Here is a 12,427-nt window from a genome sequence, read left to right on the forward strand (position 1 = left end):
AAAAGGAGAGAAGTAAAAAGTGCGTAGGTGGAATAGAGGGCTGTGTGCCGGAATTAGAACAGGGAGGGGACAGATGGGTGAGGACAATGACTAATAAAGGAGAAGACCAGGAAGGTTATGGGAACGTAGGGTATATTGCAGGGAGAGTTCTTACCTCCGCAATTCAGAAATGCTGGTGTTTGTGAGAGGGATCCATATGGCACAGTCTGTGAAGCAGTCATTGAAATGAACTATGTCATGTTGGTTGGCATGTTCAGGAGCAGAGTGGTCCAGTTATTTCTTGGCCACAGTTTGTTGGTCTTTGATGGAAAGGTGATGTTTGTGACTGAACTGGAGTAGATGGTGGTGGGAGGGTGTATGGGACAGGTCTTTCATCTATGTCTATTACAGGGATATGAGCCACGAGGTAAGGGGTTGGGAGCAGCAGTTGTGTAGGGACAGAAGAGTACATTGTGTAGGTTCGGCTGATGGTGGAATATCATTGTGGGAGGGGTGGGAAGGAAAGTGGGCAGGACATTTCTCATTTCAGGACATAAGAGGTAGTTCAGGGTGTATACGACCCAGGACCACCGGGATATCCGAGAAAAATTTTTTCATTCGGGAAAAAACCAGGAAAAACCCGGGAATTTTTTACAATTCCGGGAATTTTTCATTGTTTTAGTTTTCAGTTAAATTGTTGTGGTTTTGAGTGGTAAGAACCAATACTCTAACAAGGGATATTACTGTATCCCGCTACTGCAGAATAACACTTCAGCAATGAAAGATGAATGAGAGAGAGAGAGAGAGAGAGAGAGAGAGAGAGAGAGAGAGAGAGAGGAGAAAAAAAAATGTAAGTTGCAAAGGAAATGCGCCATATACAAAAACAAAAGACAGTGCTCATACAAGCGTCTGCCAACAGCAAAATGTGTGAAAGGCTTTTGGAAGACTATGCAATGCTTCATAACAACAAATTGCCTCCGATGAGCATGACGTGACAACTGTTTAAATGAGATTCCTTTGAGCAGTTGCGGGCGGGCTCTTGTAAAGGTATAGTTGAGTCGCACATGAGTAGTACTTTCTCCCACTTCTGGTTACAGAAGTGTGACTGGGGGCCACTACCTAATATTGCCCCGGTTCGCAAATATACAGGTAGTAAATCCGGGCCTCATGCACAGAGCAGTTGGAGGAGAGGTGGGGAGATAGGTCGTCTCCATGTGACCTGTGTTTATGTTCAGTATTTTTGTTGTTTCCTCTTCGTTTATTGCTCTCACGTTAAATGATAAAATGGATTTTTGTGACTGGTAGATATCAAATGAATTATTATACGTTTCCATAATTACAGAAGGCTAAAATATGTTATTAGTTTCAGATATTATTTCCACCTTCCTGACAGTCAAGCATTAATCGCCTTGCAGAACAATGAAGTTATCTTTGTTGGTTTGCTAAAGAGATTTGGCTTTTATTAATCTTTCCTGCTGAGGCAGTCAGTTTATTTGAAACGAATTGTTGAATGTCACACTGTTGGCTGGTTTCAACTGTTCACTGATTTCAAGTGCACGTATGACATTATGCCATAATGAAGAACCAAACATGAGATAATACAATACTGGTACTCCAAAAAAATTTACATCCATATGTAGACACACGAATGTGCACTTTAAGCCGAATTATGCATTTTACGAAGTTCCCATGCTCTTGAAGTATACTTTGATGTCTTGTTTCTTTTATGACATAATGTAAGATCTCTTAATGTTTTACACGTACGAACATGTGGCCTTCCTGCGTCATCGCATGGTGACGGCTGTTATCTGCCGCTCTCTTGCAACTGCTGAAATGAACTTATTTCTAACGGGTAGCAGGAAAATATTGCGAATGATGGTTTGAAAATCGTTACATTCATTAAAAGCAAATTTCCTTTTATGTGAGATGAACTATGTGCGAGAATGTACGATGAATTTCTTAAATAACAAAGAGTTTGACCCTCATTTAAAAATCAACTCTTTGAGGGCGGCCATTTAGAAGAATTTCGAGCCCAGAAGATCAGACGTTTACGTCGTTATTAAAAAATTTACTGGCACGCTTGTGTAATGTATCTTAAAGTTTATCACACGCAGAAAAGATCAACATTGTATGTGGAAACTTAGCTTCTCTTCCGGCTTATTAACCTTCGAGACCAATATTATATGTGAATGCTATGTATATTAATGTAAACCATTAACTTTTCTTATTTGTGTTTTCGCACTACTGAAGAGTGATCTTGCTATTGGCTGACTATATTACGTGTCCTATGCTGTCATCAGCTGGCGACATCACGTGATATGAGTTATGAGTGGCTTACAAAAGCCCATCTAAACTCGATTTCAATGCTTCGGAAAGTAACATGCGGTATTTGGTGGTATTCAAATTTATACCTTTGTAATACGAAAATATGCAGCGTACATATTGCTGCACATCAAAGGTGTTTCAAAACGTATTCCCCCCCCCCCCCCCCCCCCCTCCCCGCCCCCCGAGTTTCGTTTTCTAAAGTGGCGGGAAATTCTACATCAGTATATAAAACCATAAACATTCAAAGGATTGATGAATTTTAAAGTACCAATGAATAGTATACGGTGACTTAACACGGAAAAAGCCTATTTTCGCCATGGAGAAAATGTATTTTTATCCGGGAAATCTGGGAAAAATCCGGGAATTTTTTTTCCGTGTCCATGTAGACACCCTGTAGTTGAAACCCTTACAGAGAATGTAATTCAGTTGCTCCAGTCCTGGATGGTACTGAGTAAAAAGGGGAAACTCCTCTGTGGACGGACTGTGAGACTTTGAGGTGGTGGGTGACGTGAAAGATAAGGCGTGGGAGATTTGTTTTTGTAGAAGGTTGGGAGGATAATTACGCTCTGTAAAGGCCTCAGTGAGACCTTCAGTATATTTCGAGAGAGATCCCTTGTCACTGTAGATGCAACGACCACGTGTGGCTAGACTATATGGAGGGACTTCTTGGTATGGAATGGGTGGCAGCTGTCGAAGTGGAGGTATTGCTGGTGGTTAGTCAGTTTGATGTGGACAGAGGTAGCAATGTAGTCATCTTTGAGATGGAGGTAAACATCTAGAAAGGTGGCTTGTTGGGTTGAGTAGGAGCAGATGAAGCTAATGGGTGAGCAGCTGTTGAGGAATGTGGATGGGTGTCCTCACCCTTGATCCACATCGCAAAAATGTCATCAGTGAATTGAAACCAGGTGAGGAGTTTAGGATTCTGGGTGTTTGGGAAGGATTTCTCTAGTTGGGCCATGAGTAGGTTGGCATAGGATGTGTAATAGGCCTAGATGCAAGACCTGTCCCATACATCCTCCCACCGGCACCATCTCCAGTCTGGTCACAAACAGCTCCTATCCCATCAAAGACAGAGCTACATTTGAAACCAGTCACGTGATCTGCAAGCTAAGCTGAAACCACCATGATGCATTGTATGTGGGTATGATAACCAAGCAGCTCTCTGTCTGCTTGAATGGTCACCAACAAACTGTATCCAAGAAAAAATTGTAGCACCCTGTTGCTGAGCACACTGCCTAACACAGTCTTTATTTCAATGATTGCTTCACAGCCTGTGCCATATGAATCCTTCCCACCAACACCAGCTTTTCTGAACTGCACAGTTGGAAACCCTCCCTGCAATGTACCCTGCATTCCCATAACTCTCCTGGCCTCAACCTTCATTAGTCATTGTCCTCACCCATCAGCCCCTTCCCTGTTCCCATCCAGCACTACAGAGCCTTCTATTCCACCCACACACTTTCTACTTCTCTCCTTTTCTGCTATCCCCTCCCCACCTCTCCCACACTCTCCATCTAAACTCGTGACTGCACCAAGCTGCCATACCTTCTCTCCACCTGGTTCCTGCACATTCCCCGGCAGCACTCATCATCCTCCACCCCTGCCCTGCTATACCTACCCCTCCTCACCCCAGACTCTTCCTTACCCCCACTCAGTTGCCTCTCCCATCATGATCTGCTGCTGCTCATAGTGTGGCTTCAGCTGCCACAAACTGTGGTCATGGTGTGTGTGTGTGTGTGTGTGTGTGTGTGTGTGTGTGTGTGTGTGTGTGTCTCATCTATTTTTGACAAAGACCATGTTGGTTGAAAGCTTATTTTGTGGAAGTCTTTTTGTTGTGCCTGTTTGCAACTCAGCATCTCCACTATATTGTGAGTAGCAACTATCCTTTTGATAATATTGTTACATTCCATCCTGGATTTTCCATTGTTTGATAATTAGGGTTTTGCGTCTTTAACCATAAAGATTTTACGTGCTTATCATCCAACATTTCACATACTAACTCGTTTGTAAAGTAATCAGAAAGGTGAAGGTGTTTTACATGTGGCAGTTCATTTCTGTAAAGAATTGAAGGTGGATGGGTATTGATCAATTCTAATGGATCACACAAATGTTTTTACAGTAGTTCAGTGGCCTTTAGTGAAGAGCCACTGCAGCATATTTTCCTCAGTAACACTTAAAAGCTGTGCAGTCAAGACATCTGCTACTCTTTTTTTATTACACAAGAGGGGTGAAGGAAAAAGGACTGGAGAGGTTTGGGAAAAGGGATACAGATCAGAAAAGTCGCCCAGAACTGCAGGTCAGGAGAGACTTGCCAAATGGGATGAGAAGGAAAGACTGATTGTTGGGTCGATTTTTGTGTGTGTGTGTGTGTGTGTGTGTGTGTGTGTGTGTGTGTGTGTGTTTTTCTCCTGCCACCACTTGCTAAGTAGATTTTCTTATTCATACAATCACATTATATCATCAAAAACTGATTATTGCCGTTGTATTAGCTCATTTGGACTTATATTTGGGGAGACGAGAGTTTAAATCATCAACTGATCATCCAGATGTAAATTTTCCACAATTTTCCTAAGTTGCTTAAGGCAACTGCCAGAATGGTTCCTTTGAAAGGGCATGGTTGATTTCCTTCACCTATCCGAGCTTGTGCTCCATCTCTCAGACTTCGTCATTACAGGAAGTTAAACTCTAATCTTCCTTCCATACAGATACTGAGAATGTGTTACAACAATATTAATAGAAAGGTATTGACAACAGGAAAACAGTTCTGGCAGGTTAAAGAGGCATGCCACTGCCAGTATACATACAGTTATGTAAGTTATTATGTTTGAGAGGTTTTGAATGGTAAGTAATTTGCAGAGCAACTGTTTCATATTTACTGCTGTTTTGTTACACCTGCTTAATGTCCAAGAAATAATCCCCTCTTTAATATGGACATCAAAACACCAATGTCATCTTAACAAGTGTTACATAATTTGAAGCAAACTATCTTCAAAACATGTCAACACTTTGGAATACCGTGATGAGTGTCCCCTGCTGGTTCCAAAACTTCATTGTGTTTTTATTTTGTGTGTGTGTGTGTGTGTGTGTGTGTGTTTAAATCAATAGTACACTAAAATCAGGATCATGTTCTGTCCTTGTGGCCTAACAAACTAGAGTTTTTGTATAATGGCCATTGCATGTCTGACTGGCATGTTCTGAGAGAGAGAGAGAGAGAGAGAGAGAGAGAGAGAGAGAGAGAGAGAGTATGACCATTCTGCTTTAAGATCAGAACAAAAGGTTGATCAATTATTTTGCATCTGACTACAAAATTTACAGATTTGTAATGAAAATTTCATTTCTGTTTGATATTTCATGTCCGGAAAGCATATGGATATTCAGGAAACAAGTGTCTGGGGAAAAGAAATCGTGAATTTTTATTGTGTCATGAGCATTGATCAGTAAGGAAGCATTCTTATTAACTAGAGGTTGCTGTTCAGCAGCACAATTTGTGTTTTAATATAGTTTGTACAAAGAAACTCATGTAGGTCTGCTAATGTGTGTGCAGTTGGGATCTCCAGAGTTTAGATTTACTGCTACATAAACTATTCTACCAGGTACTGATGCTCATTTTGGAGATGCTATTGCGTTGCTTGCATGTACATAGCATTTTTCTGTGTTGAAGACATTGCTGCAATACAGATTCTAACTCAGCAGTATTTTGTCAAATTTAGTGATTGCTAAATTGACACCAGTGGCTGATACAGGAGAACATATCTGCAAGATGTAAACCCCTGCCAAGTATGGGCCTTTGTGGATAAACGTATCTGAGATGTCAGTCGTCAATGTTTCTTTTGTCAATGTTTCTTGCTAATTAAAAGACCCCTTTCTTTTCTGAAGCTGTTTTGAGACTGATGCAGTTAGTTGGTATATTCCAGCCATTTTTTTTTAACAATCCAGAGGTTCTCTGAAGGGGTTTAACTTAAGGAACTAGACTTGTAAGATGGGGTTGACTCGAATCTTTCTCTATTCCAGTGTGGACACAATTATTTGTGAAATCCACATTGTAGAAGAGATTCCATAAACCAAGTTACTTTGGGTTATGAAGTAGGCTTGATGCTTCTGATGGAAAATGTGTGAGCATTGGGATAACAAATATTTCAGTCCCTGCAATAGTGTTAAAACTTTGCTTGATTGCCAGCTGAAATTCTGTTATGGTAATGTGTGTGCATGGGAAGCGGTAGTGCGTGACAAGATCAAATAGATGTTTTTACATATGGTTCAAAGCTAACTCCATCTGTTTTTGTCTTTGTATGTCTTGGATGCAATTTACAGAAACTGAAGGCATGTCGCTTGTCTTATTGTGTTATATACTCTTTGCATTTCTCAAGTAATTGATTAATTATTCCATTTTTAAGAAAATTTTAGTCTTCTTTCTATTTTCATATTGAGCACCTAAATCTTGGCCTTTAATTATTCCTTCAGTGAGTTGCTAGAACAATGATATCCGCACCACTACAACGTTACATGTCTTTTTGTTGCATTTTGTTGTGATGCATAGGAATTTACAATAACAGTAATAATTGTTCTTAGTGTTAAATGTGAATTAAAGAGAGTTCATGCAGTAATTGTTTAAAATAAATGCAGGCAGGTGTTGGAGCAGTAACTTGCATTGCATTCAAGAATGAACAAATAGTACAAGGGGACATGGAAGGTATGCTAAACATTTGGGATCTGAAAGCACGAACATCCAAAAATATTCATACAGGACGTGGTGGAATTAAGAAGATGCGATTTGCACCAGGAAAAGGGAATTTGAAGCTACTTATTCTATATGCTGATGGAGTGGACATTGTTGACTTAAAAAAGGTAATGAGGAATTTTATTCAACATATATGTGATAAATATAAAATCAAGAAAACTGATGAATTATGAGTAAAACATATTTTTTTGTGATTTCAGTTCTATTTTGTACTTTGTTTGATTAGATTTATTGCAGAAATACACTGATACAAACACTACACAAGCAAGGAAAATATAGCCATTAACAGTGGCAACTTACTATACAATAATAGAAACAGAAACATTCTAATAAACATGGCTCTGCAAATGAACCATTCGCAAAGATAGCTGCGAATGTTTAGGTACAACCACCACTGAACTCAGTATGATATTTTGCCATACTTAGAACACTTGTTTCTAAAATTTAAACTATTTGAGTAAGTTCCCATCTAACTGGGATGCCAATACATTTTGCTAATGATGTAAGATGACATCTAACACTCAAAGTTAGTTAAGTCGATCAGGGCCTGTAAGTTGGCCTCCAAGATCACCTGACCTTAATAGTCTAGATTTTTCTGTTAGTTGTCATCTCAGAAGGAAGCATCCAGGACTCCTGTTAATATGTTTGAAGAACCGGAGCAGTGAACTGTACTGTATACTGGTTTTTCAAGTTTTATGAGATGATCCAGGGAAGTTTGAAATAATTCGTAATTCACAATAGTACAGACAAGTAGATTATTTCCTCCAAATGCACTGACAGGATGGGAACACATCATTAAACTGCTACGAGTGTACAGTACATTGTAACACATAACTTGCTGAAATAGTATGGTATTTATTGTTAAGGTAGGTCACAGGCAAAATATGAACCCAATTATCTGGAGACTTAAATGAAAAGTTTATATTTGAAATGCATTCATATGAACTGGGACAATGTTTCATAATTACATCAGTGGCAGCTTATAACCACGCATTCACAGTTATCTTTCAGACAGCTCGTTTGTGGATCCATGTTTAATAGAAAGTGTTTGCTTTTATTATTGTGTAATTTTTCACTTTTTAAATATGATACTCCCTGTATGAATCATAATTTGTGAAATAACAACAAAATCATGAAAAGGATAGATTGCTACTCACGATATAGAGGAGACATTGAGTTACAGATAGGCACAACAAGAAGCTGCTGTATTTCTTAGCTTTTGTTCAAAAGGCCTTCGTGTGAAATATAAAACATACACATTCACACAAGCACAAACTCAAAACACACATAACCACTGTTTCCTGCTGCTGTGGTTAGACTCATAGTGGCCAGAGAGAGCGATTGCTCGCGCACGCGCTTGTGTGTGTGTGTGTGTGTGTGTGTGTGTGTGTGTGTGTGTGTGTGTGTGTGTGTGTTCCATTTTGGAAGAAGACTTTTGGCCTAAAGCTCAAATTTATAGCAGCTTTTCTTCGTGCCTGTATGTGACTCATTGTCTCCTTTATAAGGTGACTAGCAATCTGTCCTTTTCATGATATTATTATTGTTTCATCCTGGACTCACCATTGTATAATTTGTGAACTATAAGTTATTGTGGCAGTTAAATGAGATTATTGTTTGATTTGTTTTGTACAAATGAGGAGACAAATTTGTAGTGTAGGCTCTCTTCATCCACAATCACCAATATACTACTTCCAGCTGCTCATTGTTACCAACCTGTGCCACCCTGTCTTCTTAAAGGTGTGTTTACACCTGTGTAACTTCCTGTGTGTAGTGGGTGTATGTGGTCATTGCACAAAGAGGCAAGGTGGTGCATGCACTGAGACAAAGGCATGCACAGCTCTGGTTTGTGCACATGGGCCACCTTGTTCAGGCAGAAGAGTCTCCCCATCGCAGACTGAAAGACAAGTGCACCTGTCATGCACATGTCATGTGATGAAAAACAAGCTACAATTCTCAGGGCTATCTAGGTCTAAAACACAAGCTTAAAATAACTGATGATGTAGACACTATAAATGATGAGACCCTTACCCTGCTGTACTCAGCACATCAAATTTTCACAAAAGGTCATCACCTTATTTACATTTGAGAATATAATTCTGAAATAATTAGAAACCTTAGTAGCATATCCACCTCCATTCTGTAGCATAAATATGCATCCATAAAGTACTGTTTTATTTGCAAATGGGATCAGTAACCTGATGTTTAATGAATGATATTTCTTCATTAGCAACCAGCTGGTGCAGATCCATATACTGCAAAAACCTCTCCCCACTATGATCCACAATTTTCAACTGTCAATGCATCTTGCTTATCTGTAGAACTGAATTTATCAAAGCAACAGACTGTTCTGATATTTCACACACTTCGTAATTCTCCAGTTCGCAAGCTCTTCAAGTTAAGCAAAAATATGCATTCATAATGAACAAGTTTACAATTTACTTTTTTCCTCACTATAAAGTTTTCTCATATTTAGAATCATAATTATCATTACATGTTTTTCAAGATAAATAAAATATGTATAATTAGCATTATAAGTAATGTTAGGTGATCCTCATCCTGCCTGTAGGGGCACGTTTATGCTGCAGCCTCACTGGTGCACATCACCAGTATGCCTGGCTGACTCTGACAAAAGAAACCTGCTGCTCACCAGCCATTCTTACAGACGTCTTTAACCTACAACTGAAGCTTGAGCACTGGTGTAATTTGAATGCTGCTGTCTGTGTTATTGGAATAACTTGTGCACACTTGTTAAGAAAGAAGCGTGCACTGCATGCTTGCCTCTACTTGCTTGTGGGGCAAGCACAGGCACGTTATGTCTAGGTGCAAGGTGTACAGATGTGACTGCAACTTAAAGAAGAGTTGTAGTGGTGATGGGTGTAGGGTATTCCTTACAGGGCAACTGAAACTGAAGTTGTTGTGTGAACGCAGCATGTCATTCTCAGTGGAGAGAAGTCTTCCGAAGTAAGAGTGATTTCAGGTGTGCCGCAGGGGAGTATCATAGGACCGAAGCAGTTAATTCCATAAATTGTCTGGGAGTAGGCATTAGGAGGGATTTAAAATGGAATGATCATATAAATTTGATCGTCGGTAAAGCAGATGCCAGACTGAGATTCATTGGATGAATCCTAAGGAAATGCAATCCAAAAACAAAGGAAGTAGGTTACAGTACATTTTTTCGCCCATAGCTTGAATATTGCTCACCAGTGTGGGATCCGTACCATATAGGGTTGATAGGAGAGATAGAGAAGATCCAATGGAGAACAGTGCACTTCGTTACAGGATCATTTAGTAATCGTGAAAGCATTACAGAGATGATAGATAAACTCCAGTGGAAGACTGCAGAAGAGACGCTCAGTAGCTCGGTATGGGCTTTTGTTGAAATTTTGAGAACATACCTTCACTGAGGAGTCAAGCAGTATATTGCTCCCTCCTACATATATCTCACAAAGAGACCATGATGATAAAATCAGAGAGATTAGAGCCCACACAGAGGCATATCGACAATCTTTCTTTCTACAAACAATATGAGACTAGAATAGAAGGGAGAACCGATAGAGGTACTCAAAGTACCCTCCGCCACACACCGTCAGGTGGCATGCGGAGTATGGATGTAGATGTAGATGCTTTTAACAGTGTGAGTTATGAAAAGCTTTGTCTTAGTACTGCTCATAAAATATTTAACAGTGAAAATGTATGTCATCATTCTTTGATAAGGACAGTGTACAGCGCACTGCCTTATTTGCCCTTATTGCCTTTTCCAATATTGCAGTTCTTATTTCAATATAAAAATGGGTGCTAAGAGGAATCACACCCTGTGTTACAGTAAAAACACACACACAAATCACTTTTCTGCAGCACAACAAAGATCCAGCATGTTGTGTGATGCATTATGCAGAATTGCCATGTGTGTGAAAGTAATGTGCGGTTTCAAGAGTGTAATATGCAGTCAGACATAGACAGGCTGTGTTTCATTCTCTAGTGAATTCTTATGGACTGGCTGTTATTGGAATTATATTAAAAGTATTTGAAAGATGATGTGAGACTCCACAAAATTTGGAAAATCACAACTGACAAAAATCAGCAGGTGCAACATTCTTCCATTGTCTTTTAGTTTTTAAAAAGATTGTGGCACTTAAATGATAGCATTTACATCCCTCACCCCCACCAACTCCGCCAAAATAAAAATTTCATTTCTCTGTATTGAAGATGTCACTGAGTGTGATGAGGAAACTTATTGTAATACCTTCTGTGCCAGTGTGTCTCAATGTCTCCATTGAAAGCCCAATAAACCAGTAAGTAGCAGACTTCAGAGTGGACTGAGTGTGCACAGATTCTTATGTTGTGCAATAGTTGTCCAATGTATTGTATCATGCAGCATTGATATAGAGTTTACTAAGCAGTTAAGCCAGACGGGTCAACAGAATGTGTGCAGAGAAGAACACACATGAAAATCAGTTCATAAAAGTGTTCATGAATGTGTTTATCCAACACATTTTTATTTATACTGAAACGTAATTTTTCATTGTTTTTCCAGGTTCTGCTATTATTATTATTATTATTATTATTATTATTATTTCTCCTAAAACACACACACACACACACACACACACACACACACACACACTGATGGAAGAAAATCATGGCCCAAAAAAATAATTAGAGTAGTGAAATTTTGGGACTACATTTATGTAGGTAACATATTTAAGTCGTTAACATTCTGAGATCACAGTAACTGATTTGTAATAGTTCTGTACGTCACTGTTGTGCCCACAGTCGCTCAAATTGCTGCTGCAGATGCAGTATAATGCACCACAGCCATATGTTGAACACGATGGTCTTCCCTCTCGGTATTGCCATGTGGCCATCTGGAGCCCATTCTTCTTGCAACTGTACATCCTTGTGACCAATGCTGCCAGTGATCATCTACTGTGGCTACATTCCTCCTAAGTCTTTGTGCAGTATCACAGAAGGAACATACAGCTTCTTATAGGCCTATCACATGACTCTGTTCAAACTTAGTGAGGTTTAGGTGGCGCCTTTATGCCATAGTGGCATTCCTGACTAACATCAACTCAACAAGTCCAATCTCAAAGGTAACTAATGTTCACGGCTGTTAAAACAGGCAAACCTGATTTGCATCCTTATGGTGGCACTACTAGCACCAACCTTATGTGACCGCCACAAAATCTGAATAGACATCATCTTTCAGGTGTAGAAACACACCCACCAACTTCCATTTGTCATATGTTTCTTTCTTGGCACTGCAGGTTTTTTTCTGTAAGTGTATTATGCACAGTTATTACTATATTATAAGGGAATGTCAAATGTAAATAAAATAGATGGGAAAAAGGGAGTAAACTGTTTATTATTTCAAAAGTAATTGCC

The 12,427-nt window shown here is 39.4% G+C and overlaps 1 protein-coding gene across 2 annotated transcripts in view; it reads left to right on the forward strand.

Annotated features, from left to right (window-relative positions):
- The window catches only part of LOC126269161 (WD repeat-containing protein 11-like), a 220,153-nt gene that overhangs the window by 134,698 nt on the left and 73,028 nt on the right, over positions 1 to 12,427 (forward strand). For both annotated transcript variants that reach the window (XM_049973970.1, XM_049973972.1), the window contains exon 16: positions 6,928 to 7,149. In XM_049973970.1, coding sequence (XP_049829927.1) covers positions 6,928 to 7,149 — 222 coding nt within the window. The remainder of the gene's footprint in view (positions 1 to 6,927; positions 7,150 to 12,427) is intronic.

Source organism: Schistocerca gregaria, chromosome 1 (assembly GCF_023897955.1).
Source record: "Schistocerca gregaria isolate iqSchGreg1 chromosome 1, iqSchGreg1.2, whole genome shotgun sequence".
Classification (NCBI taxonomy): domain Eukaryota; kingdom Metazoa; phylum Arthropoda; class Insecta; order Orthoptera; family Acrididae; genus Schistocerca; species Schistocerca gregaria.